General features: G+C 34.4%; 1 protein-coding gene across 4 annotated transcripts in view; it reads right to left on the bottom strand.

Moving 5' to 3' along the window:
- NEDD1 (NEDD1 gamma-tubulin ring complex targeting factor) overlaps window positions 1-22669 on the bottom strand; it is a 47449-nt gene that overhangs the window by 15724 nt on the left and 9056 nt on the right. For 3 of the 4 annotated variants that reach the window (XM_042992959.1, XM_007085646.3, XM_042992958.1), the window contains 5 exons: window positions 21458-21574; window positions 18231-18371; window positions 6327-6556; window positions 4733-4934; window positions 4156-4351 (listed from right to left, as the gene is read on the bottom strand). In XM_042992959.1, the coding sequence (XP_042848893.1) occupies window positions 4156-4351; window positions 4733-4934; window positions 6327-6556; window positions 18231-18371; window positions 21458-21574 (886 nt within the window). The remainder of the gene's footprint in view (window positions 1-4155; window positions 4352-4732; window positions 4935-6326; window positions 6557-18230; window positions 18372-21457; window positions 21575-22669) is intronic. The other variant, XM_042992957.1, reaches the window with a different exon arrangement.

Here is a 22669-nt window from a genome sequence, read left to right as displayed (position 1 = left end):
AACTAATGTTAGCTCCTTTCCCCAACAGTAAATGGATCTCTTTTTGCCCTCTTCTGTCTTTTCCTTCACTAACAGTGGAAGCTTAACATGCTCTTGGTATTATCGACCTCAAATGACTTCACTAGCCTCTGGATAGTTTACTAGAAGGAAGGAAACCAGAATACTAAACTCATAAAGAATAGCATAGCAGACAATAATAAAGAGCCACACGGTTTTGTTTTCCCTGCCAGTATATAATGCAAGGGATTAGGGCAGGGACTTTGGAAGAGGAACTCTGTGAGCTCAGTAGCTTCTTGCTCATTTCTGGGTTGAGGACTAAGTTCTAGAAATTCGAGACCTGTGATGAAAATCTGGTATTTTAATTGGTAGCATGTTACTGTATTACACTATCATTTAAGTAGTGTTTTATTTGCTATCTTGGTCCCAAGATCCTGAAAAGCTAAGATAAAAACAAAGAACAGCCAGCATATCCAAAAATGTCCAAGTCTCGCAAATGAAATAAACTTTTATAATAGTACCTGATAGAAAGTTAAAATATTACTGAACATTTATACATCACTATCATTGAAGTGTTTACACCAAGAGTTGAATTGTTATAAAGAAGAAATTTTCTCTTCTTCTTCTAGGTCGTTAAACATTACGAATGCATAACTCTAGCCTCTGGAACTTTAGGAAACAGAAGTTTAGTATCATTTGGAAGTAGTGCTAAAGCCTTATGTTTTTACTTCTTAAATGGCTGTTTCCTACTGAAAGTGAGCACTAGCAATAAATCTGCAGAGGTTCTTTATTCTTTTTTAATTTTTTTAAATGTTTTTATTTATTTTTGAGACAGAGAGAGGCAGAGCATGAGCAGGGGAGGGGGCAGAGAGAGAGGTGCTCCAGGCTCTGAGCTGTCAGCACAGAGCTTGACGCGGGGCTCGAACCCATGGACCGTGAGATCATGACCTGAGTCGAAGTCGGACACTCAACCAACTGAGCCACCCAGGCGACCCGAGGTTCTTTATTTTTTATAAGTTTTTATTTAAATTACAGTTGGTTAACATACAGTATAATATTAGTTTCAGGTGTACAATATAATGAGTCAACACTTCCATACAAGACCCAGTGCTCATCACAAGTGCCCTCCTTAATCCTCATCACCTATTTCACCTATCCCCGACCCACCTCCCCTCTGGTAACAGTTTGTTCTCTAGAGTTAAGAAAAAGCAAAGCTGGAAGCAACACAATTCCAGACTTCAAGTTCTACTACAAGGCTGTAGTGATCAAAACAGTATGGTAGTGGCACAAAAATAGATACACAGATCAATGGAACAGAATAGAAATCCCACAAAGGAACTATATGGTCAATTAATCTTCAACAAAACAGGAAAGAAAATCTAGTGGGAAAAAGACAGTATCTTCAACAAATGATGTTGGGAAAACTGGACAGTAACATGTGGAAGAATGAAAGTGGACCACTTTCTTACACCATACACTTAACTCAAAATGGATCAAAGACCTAAATGTGAGACATGAAACCATTAAAATCTCAGAGGAGAACACAGGCAGTAACCTCTTTGACATGACTCACAGCAACTTCCTTCTAGATATGCCACCTGAGGAAACAAGAGCAAAAGTAAACTACTGGGGCTTCATCAAAATCAAAATCTTCTGCACAGCAAAGGAAACAATCAACAATACTAAAAGGCAACCTACGGAATGGGAGAAGATATCTGCAAATGACATATCTGATAAAGGGTTAGTATCCAAAATCTGTAAAGAACTTCTAAAACTCGACACTCAAAAAACAAATAATCCAATTAAGAATGGGTGGAAGACATGAATAGACATTTCTCCAAAGAAGACATGCAGATGACCAACAGACACATGAAAAGATGCTCAACATCACTGATCATCAGAGAAAGATGAATCAAAACTACAATGAGACATCACCTCACACCGGTCAGAATGGCTAAAATCAACAACACAAGAAACAACTGGTATTGGTGAAGATGTGGAGAAAGGGGAACCCTCTTGCACTGTTGGTGGGAATGCACTGGTTGGCGCCTTTAGTAGAGCAACATGAACTTTTTCAAATCTCAGACTCATTTTAGGGAGTTTAAAATAATAGTAATAGTAATGATGAAAACTGTGATGACAGTATTAGTAAAACCATAATTTACTGAGAGCCTATTGTGTGCCTACTGATATATTTTCTCTGGTTTTCATAATATCGCTAAAAGTTAAATATTATCTATGGAAGAAAAAATAAGACTCAAAGTGGTTAAAAAACTGCCCAAAGTCATCCTAGTAGGAAGTCACAGACCCAAGACTTATGTCTAACAAATTCTGTTTCAGAGCAGGGAAACGTACATGTATGTGTATGTAAGAGAGAGCAAACGATGAAGCAAATGTGGTAAAATTTATAAAACAGTGAATCTGCTGAAGAGTATACTAGAGCTCAGGAGTTCTTTATACTATTTTTGAAAATTTTCTATAAGTTTGTAATTATTTCAAAATAAAATTAATAAATAAAAGTTTCTAACTCTTTGTGGGTACAGGGCAAACATTCATTTTGTCAGAAACTGCTAATCAGCCAAGAGTTATCATTAATCAGTGACCCTGCAGACCCAAGTCTTGCATTTCCTAATTAATACTGTCATCGTTACATGAGTTTCCTTATTAAAAACTAAATGAAAACAGTGAGATTTCATAAAGCGCAGAGTAAATGAGAGAAACTTTATTTTATTTAATTTTGGAAATATGAATAAAATCAGTAATAATAAAATTATCTTTGAAAATAGTGACAATTTTCATAATATAGTTAATTCAACATCTTGGCAAACATTACTCAAAGTTATATTTCAAACTTAATTTCTTCTTCTAAGTATATAGCAATAATATTTGTTTCCAGGAGTTCTTAAATAAGAACTAATTATTTTTTTATATAATATGTAATGACTTTTATGTAAGGATGATGTAGATATTAACAGAAAATTTATAATGAATATATATACTATTTTTTTTAAAAAGCTATTCCATACTATCAAGGCTAACAAAGTTTTGCTTCTACTTGAAAATCATAAACTCATGCTGAGAAGGTACCAACCAATACTTGTGTCCAAGTTAAGTATTTGTCCTGAAACCTTACAAAGACATGGATACATCCATTTCTAATGAGACTAGTTTGGAAACAGAGTAGTATATATACCATGCAAGCTTTTAAAAAATATGTTGTAAGGTGATAGTATAGCATAACTTAAAATAAAAAAAAAAAAAAACATTTTCAGGAATTGAGAGAAAAAGAATATTCTCTATAGTAAACAGGGAAGCTTATCATCATATTACACCTTCACAAAGTCTAAATGAATTTTTTAAGAACCATTCTATCAATATGATTATTGGAGTAGAAGAAATTATTTAAAAATGACAACATTTTTGTTTATTTTTGTTTAACAAACTACTAATATACTGCTTAATAGGTACCAGGCACTGTTCAGCACTTAAATAAATTCACTTCATCACCTGACTTACTTTGTTATGAAATATGAAATAAAAGAAGCCACTAATAGCTTTTTTTGTAACTCAGAGATCAAATCAAAGTGACAACATCAAAGAATCATATCCTCTATTGATTAATTTGTAGACACAAGACATCCAGTCTGGAGTGGTATTAAGGATAATTTCTAAATTGGTATTATTCTATTTGTAAGATAATATTTCTTACAACAAAAGTTCAGCTAGGGGCACCTGGATGGCTCGGTCGGTTGAGCGTCTGACTTTGGTTTAGGTCACGATCTCATAGTTCCTGGGTTTGAGCCCCGCGTCGGGCCCTGAGCTGACAGCTCTGAGCCTGGAGCCTGCTTTGGATTCTGTGCCTCCCTCTCTCTCTCTGCCCCTCCCCCACTTGTGCTCTGCTTCTCTGTCAAAAATAAATAAACATTAAAAAAAAAAAAGTTTAGCTAAATAGATTAAGTACCTTTCATTAATTTTTAAAAAATTTATAGCTCAAGTTAAAATGGTCACTTCTTCCATTTTTACCATCTACTAATAATTTTACTTAAATACACAAGTGAATTTGAGTTCTAGGCTCTTGAAGAAAGTGCTAATAATACATATTGGGGTGGGGTGCCGGGTGGAAACTCCAAATACCATAAACGCGTAAGCAGCATTTACCTGCTTTGTCTTGAACAGCAACTGCTCCTTTTCCCCCAGCTGTTGTCATGGGCTGTGGGAGAGCTGTGCCAGTGGAAGAGGTGGCTGCTTCTCGGCCGAGTCCAGAATTCTGAACTCCTCCACTGGTAGTGCTCACATTAATGGCTCGTTTGTTCACAGCTGTGGGCTTATTTGAACAGCCTTTATTTAAACTTGACTGAAATGTAATGGAATATTTAAAAGCTCAGGTTTCTAATGCTCCATAGTATACATTAATATTTTATCAATTCCTTGTTAGGATAAAAATACATATATTTTCCCTTACAAATCTTAAGCCTGCTGATGAATCTGAGAGTTTCCCTCTGAACCAAAAAGCCTTTTAAAATATTTTTGAAGAAATACGAGAATTAAGTACAAAAAAATAGTTTAAAACCAAGTATCAAATAACTTTGTATCAAAACTATTTAAAATGCTTTCATACAAGAATGATCATAAAGCAAAACTACAATGTGTTTAATGGACAAAATATGACTTCCATATTCTGAGCTACACTTATTTAGTAAAATCAAAAACAATCAAAAGAAAGAAAATACCTTACCTTAGAAAGAGCAGTGGAGTACTGAAATGCTATACATCGCACAGAAGTCTTGTGAGCAGTGATGGTTTTAACTGGTGATTTCAACATCCTTAAATCATATTGATATATTTTCCCACGGGAAGATCCAATAGCCAAAGTGGCTCCATCAGGCATGAAATCTACTGCAGTTAGAGGGGTATCGGCCACTAGCGTTTTCACTAGCCTTTGGAAAGGGGAACAAAGTCTATGTAGGTATGTGAGTATATACAGGTATACAAGCATATGTGACGTTAGACAGCTATCGACCAAAACCAAAGTTACTTAGAATACACATTCCAAATATTTGCATAAAGCAGAAATTCAGAATTAGACTTAGAGACATTTCTAATACAATGGCAGATAAAGGAACTGCTGAACACACCATCGTATTTTTCTATTCACTTCCAACAGGTTAAGTTCTACATCTTCAGAAGCAATATGTATTCCTTTGAGTAATTACTACTTTGACAGTGAACGTGACAGACTTCCTGGTGTTACTCCACAAACAAGGGTTCTAGTCTCAGGGTTAAGGAGGCCCTAAGTATCCCCCTTCCATTTATTGACCTGCTCAAGTCTCAAGAGGACTATGACCTTTCATCACAGGGGAGCAGCTGTGCATTTCTTGACCAAAAAGCTAACAATCCATGTAGCTTGATCCTCACGAAACCAATACAGAAATATGGATACTGACCTGCTGAAGCTGAGCTTTTTGCCACAGTGTCTGGTGTATGAGAGAAATGCTTACTGACTCTTAAGGTTCTCAGCAAATTAGTTAACAAGAAAGAGTAAAACAGAACAATTTTTAAAAAAGAAGAAAGTGAAACAAGTAAACTTTTAACAAGGGCTGATAGTGGGTCCTTCCCTAGTAGTAACATTACCATTTTCTTCCACACAATCTTTAGATATGGTTAGGTGTTTTGAATACACCTGTAGCACTCTTATAACCATTTTTTTTTTTAACAGCTAATGAAGCACAGCTATAACTGTAAGAAAGAAGGCACAACGGACCCAGATACTTAAAAGATTACATACCCTTTAGCTCTAGATCAGTGGTTCTCAACTAAGGGCAATTTTGCTACTCTTGCTAATTTGGGGAATACTACTAGCATCTAGTGGGTAGAGGCCAGGGACGCTGCTGAATATTCTACAATACCCAGGACAGCCACCCCACCCCCTGCCCCCGCATCCCACATCCAAGAATTATCCAGCCCAAAATGTTAGCAGTTTAGAAACATTGCTGTAGATAATGAATTTTAAAGCAAATTAATCATATTGCCTTAAAAAATATATTCAGTTGTATTTTTGAAAAAGAATACTATGCTAAAATAAAGATGTGCAATCATTAACATGCTATTCTTAACATTCATCATCCAGATGTACTCTAAAGAACATCCACATTTCATCTATTTTTTTCTGCATGCGAGAAAAAAGAGAAAAATTTATCTTTTAGATATCAAGTACACAAACTTTAGATGTCCCAAACATTAATCAGAGGTCTATGCAAATCACAAATATGTCTGCTAATGAGATTATAGTTATTTGTTACTAAATTAAGAAATGATCATGTCACACTTACTTCTTACTTGAAGTATCATAGAGAATGATTCTTTTATCCAAGCCTATAGTCACAAATAGCAATTCATTGACAGGAGAAAAACAGATGCCAGAAGCTGGAGCTTTATGTGTACTGTCAAAGTTATGGTATGGACTCTGGCTATTCACATCCCAGAGAGTTACTACTCCGTTATCCGAAACACTGCCCAGTAGTGATTTCTTAAACAAGGAGTACTTCAAGTGCCGAACAGACTATGAAAATAGGAATAAATTTTATGTAACTGTAAGCATTCATAAGAACATTTTATATAAACTATATAAATAATGGCCAACCATCAACCACACTATTCACAGGGGATTTAGGACCTCTCTGGTTTATACAGTAACAGGTTTTAATTATGACAACCATAAAATCATTTAGTGGGTTATAAGATGACCCCAATACATACCAATATTCTAGTAATTAAATCTGTCATGATTTTATTATCTTGGAATAGAGCTACCTCAATCTCCCCTTTTGCGGAGGAAAAATACAAGATGTTGAGATTACTACATTAATTCATCAGGATTAGGAACATCTACCATAAATAAAAGGCTCAGTAGTAGCCAATCACAGCCAAAACACGAACAAGTGTAAGAGAACACTGGCAGAGAATGAGCAATATTTCAAATTTATTTTCTATATGTATTTTAGATATTTGGATATATTTGTTTGAATCTGAGCATCTGATGTACTGGCAATTTAACACCTGAAGCATAATAAAAAATTAACTAAATCACAAAGAAATAATTGACAACACTATAGACTGGGAATGGACAATACCCATTCTTTCAAAGGCATCAGCCTGAGGGCAATACTGGCCTTTCTCTAAACACTCCTCCCTGGGGGCAGTGGAGACATACTCTCTTTCTAGTTTCTGTTGGACCAGAATAAACAAAGATTCAGTATGAGTAAACAGGTCTTGAATTAAAACTGGATGAATTTTATCCACTTTTACTAAAATGTTGCTTTCAAACTTGTATTGCTATTATCATTCACTGAGCAGAGGATTAAATATTTTACATTTAAACTAATTTTTCACTACACAGAACCAGCAATATAAACACAGAAATTAAAAGTAGAATCCACAGAGTGGGAAACTGGCTCTAAGACATCTTCAAAGAGTTAAGTTACAGTACTGAATAAAGCAATAAAGCAGTCACTAGTAGGAGATAGTAGCCATATATATGTATGTATGTATGTATGTGTGTGTGTGTGTGTGTGTATGTATATATATATATATATATATATATATATATATATATATATATATATATAAAATAGATTCCAGATAAAACTGGCACAGAACAAAAGTCAAATCTGAAGGTTGTTTGTTTCTTCTATCCAGTTTAATCTATCACACTCCAAAAGGATTTGAAACCACTAGCTTCTACGTATTAAAAACTCATATACTACTATCTTCTAAGATATTTTAACATAAGATACAACAGCCCTCGACAACTAAAATATTTAGGAATAATACAAAACAAATTCTGTCCAAGGAAACAAAAGGAGTATTTGTTACCAGACACCCAAGGTAAGATAATTACTATGGTCGTCTATTAAATTTGGCTCCTCATTTTCATATGATTAGAGTACAAACAGAAAGCGTTGGTTTATATTTTGCGTATTTGTTGAGGAAAAGTATATCCACTCAAATAGCCAAATCTTTCCTCTGGTCTATACTCAAGAAAAAATACACTACTCACAGCTTAACTATATAAAAGACACAGAGATTTTTTTAATGAATTGTGATGTTTATAGAGTCACATATCAACCCATCAAAACATAAGCAAGACAATTTTTAAAAAAATTCTGCAGCATGTTAAGAGTTCATATAGTTAGGGTCCTTCATAAAATCTAAATTTGAATTTTTTTTTTAACGTTTACTTATTTTTGAGACAGAGAGAGACAGAGCATGAACGGGGGAGGGTCAGAGAGAGGGAGACACAGAATCTGAAACAGGCTCCAGGCTCTGAGCCGTCAGCACAGAGCCCGACGTGGGGCTCAAACTCACGGACAGCGAAATCATGATCTGAGCCGAAGTCGGCCACTTAACTGACTGAGCCACCCAGGCGCCCCTCATAAAATCTAAATTTGAATTAAATACATAGGCAGAACTGAAATAAATAAATAAATAAAACCATAAAATCACAGACCTCCTAGATCCTCAAAGTACATAAAATTCAACCTCTTAGTCATAGCAGGACTCCTTAAAATATGGTCATCCAGAATCTATTTGAATATAGCAAGGAACAAGAAGCTTACTATTTTATATAATGAAACTTTATAAATAGTTAAAAATGTATTTCTTGATTAAATCAAATCCTAAATTCCAAATGTGCTTTATATTCTGTGGACCTGTATGGCAATTCTTTAGGAAAAGGCTAAAGAAAACCATAAATCTTCCTCTCAGATAACTTGGGTTCAAGTAGGGTCTCAGCCAAGTTTTGCAGGTCTTGGGTAAATTACTTACACTCTCCAAGCCTCAGTGTGCTCAACTACAAAATAGAAAACACTCATGTTTTGCAGTCAAGGTTGTTCTGAGGATTAAATAGTTTCTGCGCAGAGCCAGGGACATAGTAGCCATCACCGCTATTCTCACATGACTCATTCTTCATTGTTTATGCACCCATCTGACCATCTTTGACATGTATATATATTTTTAAAAACCCGTAAGTAGCTACACTGACTTCTTTAAATGGTTTCCCCTCTATCTCTCTGAAAAAAGAGGTCTTTCTGATGTCTCTACATCTATTAAATCATGATGCCTTTAGAGTATCATTAAGAGAGTATCCATAATCCTGGATACCCAAACTATTAATCTGCTAAATTATATTTAAAATAAGTACTAATACATATTAGTATTGGCAGCACTTATTAAGCCCCTATGTTGCTCCAGATTCAAGCTACTTGTAAGAAAAAAAAATATATTGCCAAGAACCTCATTTAAAAAATCCCTATAAAGCAGCAATACTATTTTTTCTCACATTATTATTATGTAAGAATGTATATGCCTGTGGAGAAATATATGTTTCTAAATATAAAAAATACATCACTCTAGATCAGGGGCTGGCCAACTTTTTCTCGAAGGATCAAATAGTAAATGTTTTATGCTGTTGTACCACAAAAGCAGTATGAATAAGCACGGATGTGTTCCAATAAATTTTTATTTACACAAATAATGGCCAGCTATTGGGTCATGGTTTGTTGACACCTGCTATAAATGTTTGGGGAAAAAAAAAAACCACCCATAAAAAAAAAAAGAAGAGAAAAAACCATCCATAATCCTACCACCTACAGAAAAACTGGTTAACATTTAGTTTTGTTGTGAATAAGTCTTAGTTTTATTGTTTAAATATTTTTTTAATGTTTATTTTTGAGAGACAGAGTGCAAGCAGAGGAGGGGCAGAGAGAGGGGGAGACACAGAATCCAAAGCAGGCTCCAGTCTCTGAGCTGTCAGCACAGAGTCCAATATGGGGCTTGAACCCACGAACCATGAGATCATAACCTGAGCCAAAGTCAGACACTTAACCAATTGAGCCACCCGGGCACCCCTGTTTAAATACTTTTCTGTGTTAATGTACGTTTGTTTGAATTCAGTAAAGTATAAACAGAAAACCTGGGATCATACTTTATTAAGATGAAGTTGGTGTTGTCACTAATATTTTTATCACACGATTTTAACAGCTGGATAATACATGAATGTATTAGTATATCAATTTACCTAAATAATCTAATGTTGGACATTTAGGTTATTTCCAACTTCCAAGTACCCTAACTATTATCATTTTTAAAAACTGCTAATTTCTGAAAGAATTTGTATTTCACTGCTGTTCATGCTTTAAAGGTTCTCAGTTGAAAAATGCTAAATGACCATCTGTCTTCCTTTTTTTGTGAACTGCCCATTAATCTACCTTGTTTATTTTCTATTGAGCTATTAAGATTAAGATTTTTTTAAATCCTATTTTGCAATTGATTTTCCTATAATAAAGACATTAATGCTCTCATAGGTATAAATATTTCCCCATTTTCCTTTCAATTTTGTTAACTTTTTCAAATCTTGCTTTTTGCCAGATTTTAAGTTTTATGTACTTAAATTTATCAAATTTGTTCCCCTGACTTATAACTTTGTTCTTATACATAGAAAAGCCTTACCTTCACAGAGATAAGAATGTACATTCATATTTTATTATAGTTTTATAATCTCCAATACCTATATATACATATATAGATATATTAGACACCGTATATACATTATACACTGTATACTCTATATATGTGCACCTGTACACACATACATAAATATATACAATATCCCTTCAACTCCATCCCCCTGCTCTTCTTAATTTCCAGAGTCTCATTTCAAGCACTAATTAACTGTCACTGGAGCTACTGCCCACTTCCATTCAGTCAACAGAGCTGAAGGAGAGCAAAAGTTCACATACAAGTAAGTGAGTGGAACAAAGCCAGGCAACCTCGGAAATTAAATTGCCATTAAAAAGAAAAACCAAAAAACAAAACTGAAAACAAGAGGGAGCTCTGTAAAGCTAGAAAAGATACCCTGAACCCCATCCCTGTGTAGAAGTTCAGGGAAACTAACTTTGCAGATAAATCCCATACAAAGTTATTATGAGAACAAAGAGAATAAAAAGAAAGGCATTCTCAAGAAATGACCAAAAAGAAAATAATATGATACAAGACATTTAAAAAAAACAATATAAATCAGAATTCGAAAACAGAAATGAGATGTTAGAACTTGGGAAAGAATTAGAAATTTTTAAAGTCTCTTCAAAATGAAGGCTAATTTAAAAGGAATACAAGAATGATTAAACACAATAGATAACACCTTAAAGACAGACAAAAAGGAAACAATTTTTGAAAATTAAAAATAAGGAAAAAGTTAAAATGATTTGAAAGTAATAAATCTCTGAAGAAGATCTAACAAAGAAAAGACAAACATAAGGAAAATAACAAATTACTAAAAGCTATATAATTCAAGAAAACTTTCCTGAAAGATCTGAAACAACATATTAAATGAGCACACCATGTCCCTATGAATAGCAATACAGAACGATCAATACCAAGACATAATCTAATAAAATTACTGGACTTTATTCATTTTTTTGAATGCTTATTTATTTTTGAAAGAGAGAGCGAGTGGGGAAAGGGCAGAGAAAGAGGGGGACAGAGGATAGGGAGGCGGCTCAGTGCTGGCAACAGACAGCAGCCCAAAGCAGGGCTCGAACCCACAGACCATGAGATCATGACCTGAGCTGGAGTCAGATGTTTAACCGACTGAGCCACCTAGGTGCCCTGTAAAATTTCTGGACTTTAAAGAAAAAAAAAATCCCTTGGAAATCTAGGGAGAAAGAACAAGTGACTTATAAGGAAAAAAATACTTAAATTATCATGAGACATTTGAGACCAAAATTGATGGGAGTAACACACTCGAGTTCCTCAAGGAAGAAAAATGTGAGCCTGCTGCTGAGTTACACTGAAAGAGAATTTGTTATCTCAGAAAAAGTCAAAAACAGAAAACACATATTTATGGAAATAATATTAATAAATATAGATAGGGTGCTTGTGATTGTAAAATTTTGGAAAATATCTAAAATATGGGAAAGTTTAGATAAACCGTGGTGTTTGAACATGGAATGTTATGGAGCCATTAAAAAATTATGGTTATGAAGACTAGTAAAATGAGAATACTTGGGATGGAACACTACCGAGAAAAAGGCAGGCAACAAGACTGGACCAACAGAATGATTCTAACTATGGAAGGAAGATAGATATACATAGTAACACTGCAAGAAAACATTCTTCCCATTAAGGAAAATTTGGAAGAGAAATATAGAAGGAAAAAATAGTCTTTAAAAGTATATTAAAGATATGGATCAGAAGTTTATTTTATGCCAACACGACAATTATAAAACTGCTCAAAGAACACACTATATATAGACTAGACAAATATATACAAATACTAAGAAAATACTTCAAGGACATATTATCATGCAAACTTTGTATATCAATGCTCTTATAGAACATCAAGGAGACCACTTGATAGATATAAAGCTCTGTGGTCAAACTCTGAGTGGTGAAATTCAGGTATAAATATAAGCAAACAAGTTAACCAAATTAAAATTAAACTCATTCTTGACAAAAATAATTGTTATTTTTAAGTGTAATTAATAATTACTTACATTTACCAGACTCTATTCAAACAGGCTTACTAAAACTTAAAAGATCTATACCTAAAATATCAAAAATCACACTGAATAAAATTTAACATATACTAAAATACATTATATTTAAAACCTCATGAAAAGCCTGCTGCATTTAAAGATCATTTTTGGGATGGGCACTTGGGTGTTGTATGTAAGCAATGAATCATGGGAATCTACTCTGGAAACCAAGAGCACACTGTGTATACTGTATGTTAGCTAACTTGACAATAAATTATACTTAAGAAAAAAAAAAGGATCATTATTGATTCCTTAGATTCCTATTGAAATCTTCGAAAAGGACTGCAGCTTGGGAAAGGCAACACAGGTCAACCTATTTGAGAGCCTATGCTGCTGAACCTGCCAAAGAGCAACATGCATCTGTAACCTGGGAGGTCTGTCAGCCCCGGCAGTTCTGCAGAGGCAGCAAGGCTCTTTTTCCCCTGTGAAAAGACACTGTGATCCGCACAAAACTAATAGCTTCAATTCAGCTCAGACACTTCAAAGTTAAGACCTAAATATAGGCAATCTCATTTCTGATACAAAATTCAGTATAATGCAGATTCATGGACACTCCACGGTTGTCACTTTTGCTAAGAAACCAATTTGATAATTTTTAAAGATTTCAAATTCTTGATTGTTCAGAGAAACAAAAATTTTACATTTTAATCATCAGATGTCCCCTATCAACTATTTTTCTCAATAATCTAGACCCTGCCTAGAGTAAAACTGATCAACACAGAAATTGGGCTGGGTAACAGTATATGAGTTGAATTATATCAATTTTCTGACAGACTTAACATTTTTATGAACACTGTTTAAATTTAAGAGGTGAATATTTAATATATTTGAAATCTTAAATGAATTCTAATAAAAAAAACTTTTAAATGAATGCTCAAGTAGCGAGTCTACGCGTCTAGTCACCAACAGATAAAGTATGCCATAATGAAATCATTTGTAGGAGAAAAAAAAATCACTCCAAAGATTTCAATTATGATGCCTGTATAAGGGAAACATAAGTATGCAGAATCATGAAAATTTAACTTTCTTCACTAAGAAAACTGGAACTGCATAGTTACAAACACAGGGACCAACCGGTATTGTCTAGCCCATGCACTTGGCTTTAAAGGTATTGAGGAAAATGAAATAATACAGTATACAAAAAATATATAAACATTCGCTCCAGGGAAAGGGGAAAAAATTAATTACTCCAGTTCAATTTCTTCACTTTCTTTAAAGCTTTCCTTTTTCTAAGTCAGTCTAAAACACAAAACATGATTACTGAGGGCAAGTTACAACTGGCAAATTAGCAGGTGTTTTGAGGGAATACATTAAACCTAAAGATATTCACACCAGTTTGGGAAAGTAAATCACAAAAGCTATTTTAATGATTTAATATGATTATTCATTAAAAGCTCACATTGAAGTTCACTGATCTTTACCCAAACATTAGGAGCTATGCTAAACACATTCACCATCTCATTTAGCCCTTAAAACAAACAAACAAACAAATAACACAACTCTACTGAAAGTATATTCTCATTTTCACTGGATAAAGAAAAGGAGGCTTGAGAATTAAGTAACTTGCCGGAGTTCACACAGCTAGCTCTCCAAATAAATGTGGGACCTGAGAGACAGAACTATACCAAAAGATCTTACAGAGTTGCTGACCTGTGCTAGCAGGAGGCAGCAGGTATGTGAAAATCTCAGGTGACCTTGCACAAGAGATAAGCCTAGAGCATTACGGTTTTCCTCAACTAGAAGATAATTTAAATTCAGTTTTGCTCTGCAACTAATCAATGAAAATCCTTTGAAAATCAACAATACAGCGACCTGTCACCTAGAATTTTAAAGTATCTGTAAAGTGACAAGAGAGTACTGCAAAGTTTCCAAAAGCTTTGGGTTCTCAAATCTTTAAATATTCAGCTGTTCCTGAGCTAGAAAGAGATTCCAAAGAAAACAGTGCTACCACTCTTGAAGAGTAGATCTTCAAAATACTAAGTTAAAAGTCTTATAATCTGAAAGTCCTCATTTATAAAATGAGAATAACATACATCTCACAAATGAGTAGCAAAAATTAAATGAGAAAATGGAATGTAAAGCAATAACCACAGTGCCTGAGACACAATAAACGGTAGTAAGGTGATAACCTCTGCCTGGAATGCTCTCCAAACCCTCTGACCACCGACACTCACTGGAGAGCTACAGGATAGTCTTTGCCACACGTAATGCTGATGTAATTACATATCTGTATGGAAAGTTAAACCCTATATCTCACACCATACACAAAAATTAATTTGAAATGGGTGATAATAGACACAAATGGGGAAAGTAAAACAATAAAGCTTTACCTAAAAGAAAACAAAGGACACTATTTTAAGACCTTGGGGCAAGCAAGATTTTTTTTCAAGAGGACACAAAAAGCAGTATCCATAAAGAAAAAGTGATGTACTAGAGTACATTTCATTAAATTTAAGAACTTCTGCTCATTTAAAAAAAAATTTTTTTTAAAGCTCATTTATTTATTTTGAGAGAGAGAGTGGGAAAGTGAGTGCACACAAGCAAGGGAGGGAGGGAGGGGGGGAGAGGGGGGGAGAGAGAGAGAGAGAGAGAGAGAGAGAATGAATATCCCAAGCAGGGTCCACACTGTCAGCACGAAGCCTGATGTGGGGCTCGCACCCACAAACTGTGAGATCATGACCTGAGTCGAAATCAAGAGTTGGATGCACCCCCTGTATTCATTTTTTTACAAAGGCATTAGAGTTAAAAGGCCAGCTGTAAGCTAAAAGAAGATATATGCAACATGCATATCCATAAAATTGCTCCATCCAGAACATACAATTAAACTATAAATCTATCAGAAAAAACACAACAAAATACAAAAAGGAGGAACACTCTTGAACAGTGACTACACAAAAAAAGGCATATGAAAATACACTCAACTTATTCAACACAGAGAAATGAAAATGAAAACACAGTAAGATACCACCACACAACCATCAAAATTGTTACAATTAGTAAGACACAATAGTTGGTACTAGCAAAACTGTGGAGCAACTGAATCTCACAAACAGTGCTGGCAGAAGCGTACAATGGCACAAGGATTTCAGAAAATCCTTTGGCATTTTTTAATATAGTAAAACATGATGCCTACATTAAGACTTAAGTCCATTTATGAGTATTTACTCAAGAGAAATGAAAACATATGTCCAAAAGAAGACACATACAATAATATTCACAGCAGCTTTATTGTAATAGCTAAAAACTAAAAACAACTCACATGTCCATCAACAAACTGTGGCATATCCATGTAATGGAAAACCACAAAGCAGTAAAACAGTATAAACTACTATTCCATCCAACAAAGCAAACATAGTGAAGACTAAAAGAAACCAGACACATTCAATTCTTTTAAGAAATATGAGGTAGCACCTGGGAAAGGTTAAGCGGGAGTCCTCTGATGTGCCAGAAATGTTCTATACCTTGAACCTGGTAGTTACGCAGGTATATGTACATATAAAAATTCATCAAGCTGTATGCTTAAGATGTATGTACTTACTATGTAAGTTATATTTCAATTTTAGACATTTAAATAATTTACACATAATAAAGACAAGAGCAATAACTAAATCTAATGTTTTCAGGACTATTCCTTCATATCTGGTTTTAATAAAAAAACAAAAAAACCCCTCTCTAGTAAGATACAATACAAACTGAAATGTAAGAATATACATGGTAGGTATCTGACCTTTCATGTTACTAAAAAGTCAACTCAGAATTTATAAAGCTAAACATGTCATGCTTCTAATATATCAGAAATCGGGGGGAAAAAAAGGAGAGAAAGAAGAAAAATTAATTCCCTTAAGAAGCAAGACATTGGAACACTATGATGCTTTTCACAATAGTTCCAATGTCTATGGGCTTAGGTTTTTGTCTCCCTCATCAAAATATAAATAACCAAAAAGAATCACAAAAACAAAATATTACTTCCTGCTTTTATGCTAATATTAATGCATTTTTCTGTGGCAAATCTCTCATCCACATCCATAAAAGGCAGAAAGTGAAATTGCCTCCAAAGGCTTTCTCTCAGTTCAAGGTTTCTAGGATTCTGACATTCAACTAATCAATAACTCTGATTAGCAACTTAAATGCCTTCCAAAATAAAAGCCAAATCTTTGGTCTGGCATTCAAAGTTCCACATCAACATTATTCTATATTTACCTTTCCAATATCTTCTCACATTGGCCCTAAGAAGAACCTACGTGCTTTCCTTAACCCTTGTTTTTGTTCGTGTGATTTCCTTCACATAAAATATTCTTCTCCCAAAGTTCTAGATTAGCCTATTAAAATCTTTGTTACCTATAAATCCACTCACATATTTATTGAGGATCTTTTCCACATGAAGTACAAAGTTGGATAATGGTTGAGGACAAAGGAATGAGACACGGTTCCAACTGTAACATGGGAATGTACAGAGCTAACCCTACTATAAATTAGAATCAACTAATTAGCAGTCAATTCATAGTGTAGTAAAAACAAAACAAAATAAAAATCATTTAAGCATTAGACCCAGCTAAAAATCCTCTCTCCTTCAATTTTCCCTATTTTATTCCCAGATAATTTTCTCTCACTGTTTTGAATCACCATAAGATTGTTTTATAGGAATCACCTATAATATCATCTATAGGTTTATCTCTTTTATTCTCACAATACAGAAGAAACTTGAGAAAAGACTTCTTTTCTGTATTTTAATATCCATTAAATTTTCTTTAAACACTAAATATACAGTGAATACTGATTTCCAAAACTGCTTTTTAAAAGTGAAGAGCTCCCATATTTTATCTAATAATAGGGCCAAAGTGATTACAATAAAAACTAAGGATTAAAAGAGATTGCACTTCACTAGAAATTTCTGTCCAGAATTTCACGGAAGGTTGGCCAAGAATTAGATTTTTTGAGTAACTAAATTTATTTGGTTAACTATCGAACACTTAACACAAAAAACAAAGCTCAATTTACCCTGTGCCTAAACACACTCAATTATCCATGCCCACCAAACAGTATTTATGAATAGAAATATCTGTCTTGTAGTTGGTACAGTTGGAAATAAGCAATGCTTCTATAATTGTGATGTCATAGAAAGATTAATATCCATGTTTCAGATTTCACCTGCCAACAACTGTTTGTGTTTTGTTATATATAGTCATATTCTAGGATCATGTGGCTATTCAGTGGCATAACTCAACACACATAAGCAATATAATCTAGTATGAATTACCTTATTCGAACATTTTTAAACAAGACCATTAAAAATAGCTAGCTGTAAATTTTTCAAGCAAACTAAATACAAATTTAAAAGTATTTAATTTTAAAAACTTAAAATTGAGAGGACCTGGGTGGCTCAGTCAGTTGAGAGTCCGACTTTGGCTCAGGTCACGATCTCACGGTTCATGAGTTCGAGCCCCTGCATTGGGTTCACTGCTGTCAGCACACAGTCAGCTTCGGATCCTGTGTCACCCTCTCTCTCTGCCCCTCCCCTGCTCATGCTCTCTCTCTTTCAAAAATAAATAAAACATGGAAAAAAAATTTTTTTAACTTAAAATTCATTGTCTTATGTAACTCTGTCTTATCAACTCTGTTTTGAATAAACCCATACTGTACCTGGTTACTACCATGGCCAAAAGGAGTACTAGATAAATTAGTGGTTACACTGTGCAAAATAATTTCACCACTGAGAGATCCAGAAGCAATGTAACAATCATTCCAATTATATGTAACACAAGTTACTTCATCTTTATGATCCTGAAAAAAAGAAAGGAAAGTTAAGTACACTGCCACATAACCGTCATACCTCACATCTTCATGTTCTTGTAAATTTCATTTCTTTTTTAAATAAAACAGTATGTATTTGTGAATCTAATATTTGCTTTAACATTTTCCTCAAATAACCTAAACAAATTACTCAAATGAGTAGGAAACTATCTGATCAACATCAAGTCTTCTCAAGGAAAAGAGACTTAGTTTTTATAACTGTAATAATGATCATGCACTCCAAAACAAGAGACAAAAGGGAAGGTAATTTTCTAGATAGCATTATGTCTCCCTTCCACTGACAAGTAACATTTACAGCAAGTTGACTATTGTGGGAGAGTCCCTGGCCTTGAGAGAATCACTGTTCAATCAAGAAGAGGGGACATTTAAATTAACATGAAAATGGCAGAAGGAATGCTAAATGAGTAGTAGACGCAAAGTGTCCTAGGAAAGAGAAAAAGGCATCACTGGACCTGAGTTGACAGAGGAAGCTTTGTGGAAGACATAAAGCTTGAGGTCAGCCTTAAAGAAAATAATAAACCAAAAGCAGGGAAAGGGGAAAGAAACCAGACATGCAAAATGCAAGACAGCCAAAACAAAAGCCCAAGCCAGAAGGAGCAAGGCATGGTTGACAGACAATAGCAGCTGTTTCCATTTGCTGAATACCTACTAATGCTGGGAACTTTATGGATTATTATTAATCCTTAGAAGAATCTTAGGAGGCAAGGTCACTTTTCTTATTTTATGGATGAGTTAACTACATGAGGCACAGGAAGTTTACGAAATCTGTGCAAGCTCACATAACTACTAAGTGGCAGACCCAGGATTCAATTCCAGGTCAAACCCCGAAGCCTATTTTCTTCTTGGGATATTAGGCTGTCTCCAAAATCCAAAGGGGAATCCACTTTGAGGAAATAAAAGTGGTTTTAAACAAACTGAGTTCACAAACACTATATTTTCCAAAGTCAAATTAGAGATATCTAGTAGGCACAGAGAAAAGTGGTAAGAGTTAAGAGTATAGTTTTTAAGAGTTTGCTATTTATATTAATAATATAAACAAAATAACTTTTGTATCTAATAATTAGCTTAATGTAACATCAAGAATAGTAGCTAAAATATTCCACTTATAATCCAATTTTTTCAAATGGTCCCTCAAGCATGTCTGGAGATACTTTCACATGTCACTCCTTTCCTAAATCAAAGAAAAAATTGCTATCCCAAGGGGAAAAAAAATGCCTGATGAGAAGAAAAAGGAGAGTGGACATTTAATGCATTGTTCCCACTTGGAAAATTAAGAACATGGGGTCCAATACAATTTCTACGACTTTATAGAGAGGCAGGGGTCTTCCTTATTTTAACTGTGGAAAATAAGTCATTCTGTAAATCTTCAACAAGCACCTACCAAGTGCTAAAAATTGTGTTACCAGGGAGAGCACCACAGAGAAGAGAGCCCAAGTGAAAGATTAGGTTTCCCACTATCACAATTAGTCAAATACTTGTTAACTGAATGAATAAAAAAAAACCAAAAAAAAACAAAAACAAAACAAAAAAAAAAAAACAAACAATGAAGTGCCCTAAGAGTTGCAAACAATGAGAAGAGCTAAAACTATCTGGAGTAATTGGGGAAAGTGAGGAAGGAAAAACAAGTAGAATTTTTCATGCAGTAGGAGTTAGAGGTGTAAGTGATGCTCCTAAAATGAGTGAGAATATGTGACAAAAACTGGCCACAGACTTCTAATCTCTTCTCAATTCTGTAAAACATTCTCTGCTCATAGTATGTATACCCCCTCTAAATAGCTTTAATTCAACTATTTCATAATTTAAAAGATTAAACAATGGATAATAATCTGAGTTTGCATCTCATCTTTGTCATACTAGTTGTTTGGCACTGAAGAAGTTCTTTAACTTCTCTCAGCCTGAGCTCCTCCAAAGGTACACAGGAACAGCAAGCACTACCTATCTGCAGAATTCTTGAGACACACAGAATAAACGTATATTATGCACAGTGGCTGGCATACCAAAGAACTTAATAAAAGTTAACTATTCTTATTTTGGCAACTTTTGAATTTTCCTTAATTCTCTTCAAAGTTTAGCTAATACCTAAAATAAACTTCCACAGGTAACATTTTAAACAGCAATTACAGGATTATATTTTAATTACTCTAAGAGAAAATCATTCTCTATATACAACTTCCCTAGTAAGAATTAAGTCAGTGACATCGGACATGAACAAATAATAACGACATCCAGCATTTGCTTCAAAATAATCTGAGGTTGAGATTATATAATAATCTGATTAGAGAGAAGATAAGGGAACAGATAAAATAATACTGGCCATGAGTTCATCATCATCAAAGTCTGATAATGAATGTGTGTGCGTGTGCATGTGTGTGTATACACATCAATGTTCAGAACTTTTCATATTAAAAGTTTTTTAAAAACATATAAAAATTAAAAATAACTTTAAAGATGAGTTTCCAAATATTAAAAGTACACAACAGTGAAAAGTAGAATCCCAAAAAAAGCATAACCCAGAAGCTTTCATGTGGTTATTTTTATTCTGTGAAACTGCAAAAAGCTAACCATTTAAAGAAATGTTAATTATCCATAGTAAATTATTTTAGAAAAAATACCATTACCAAGATGAAAACACAAACAAAAATAACACAAACAGCAGCAATCATATACAGTAGAGAACTAAGAAGCTGAATCCCAACTCTGATTAGTAGACCGATTACTGCCATCCCAAAACCACTCTCATTTTTTTCAGAGACTTAAAAAAAGATCTCTAATGACAACAACTCATACTTTAGAAAAAATGAAGGAAGTGGTTTACTCAAAAAAGAGTAGACTAAGTGAAAACTAAGGGGAAAGTTTTAAACACCAATAATATGCATTGGTGACATATGGAGATAAAAATAGACCAAAAAATTTTTTCTGACTAATAGCATCTTTATTTTCCCTAACAAATCTCACTTCAATTCTGAAGCATCTTATTTTTATCATCAGAGCTCAAAATTAAAAGTTTGGTAATTACTTTAAACATTGTAAGATGTTCTAAAAAACAAGTTGCTTACCTTAAGAGACCGATGAACTCTTTTTGATTTTAAATCCCAAATATTAACAGTGTTATTTAGGCCTCCACTTACCAAATACATAGATGTGGAATTTAAACTGACACATGTCTGCTTTTGCTATTAAAGAAAAAAGAAAGTTACCTTAATTTAACAGGGCCCAGAGCTGACTTCCAATTCCCAACCAACACTTAGTAAGCACTATGTAAACATTTGTTGAATTAAATGTGATAAACAAGCTAAGACTTCTCCTAAAGATTCAGTTCTCATCATCTTCCACATGCATCCAACAGCTTGTAAGGAATTCAAAAGGACTTCAAGGAAATCAGAGTCATGTTCTCTTCCATAGAACACAGGAAACAGAGGAAGCTTAGGAAACATCAGCAGGTCCTGGCTTCCTATCAGGAATTACTTGCCCTTAATATTTCCCCCCAGTAAAATCTACTCTTGCACTTCCAGAGTATATTGAGTTAGGATTCACCCACAGCTCATAAAACACTAAACCTAGAAGAAACTTTAAAGAATGTCTAGACCCCTCATTTTACAGATGGGGAATATAAAGAGGTTAAGATACGTGCTCAAAGCCTCACAACAAAGTCTCCCCCTAAGGAGCCCAAGTCTCAAACATCAGGTCATGAGAACCTGACTCTACACTCTTCCTTAGGTCTGTAAAGACACCATCCACTAAGTTTCTCAAGATAAAAGTCCAGAATTAACTTTGACTCCTTTACTCCTTCCCCGTCATCTACAGAAAGTTCTTTAAACTCCAACACTAACATAAACCCCATAGGGCCCCCCTCTTTATCTACCGCAGCCACCAGCACACTAATCCCAACTCCACAGAACAGCAGCAGCCTCTTAACTGGCACCTCACTTCCAACCCTACTCCTCTACCTTCTATGCTCCACAAGTAGGATGACCTTTAAAAACTGCAAATCAGATCACAACGCTCATATTCAAAAATCTTTAATGGCTTCCACTCAGCCCTAAAATAAATTTCAAACGTATTAACCTGGCTTTCAAAGCCCCATTCCTCTGACCCCTTCCTACCTCATCTCACCATTTTCCTCATCACCCACTAATTCTCTAGCCACACTCACCTTCTTCTATTACTTAAACATAACAGTCCTGTTTTGGCTTCAAGGCTTCTACACAACTATTCTTACCTAGAAAGCTAAGTTCCCCCAAACCTTGGCTGAATGACTCCTTCTGGTC

This window comes from Panthera tigris, chromosome B4, assembly GCF_018350195.1.
Source record: "Panthera tigris isolate Pti1 chromosome B4, P.tigris_Pti1_mat1.1, whole genome shotgun sequence".
NCBI classification, from domain to species: domain Eukaryota; kingdom Metazoa; phylum Chordata; class Mammalia; order Carnivora; family Felidae; genus Panthera; species Panthera tigris.
This window is presented reverse-complemented; position numbering and strand designations above follow the sequence as displayed.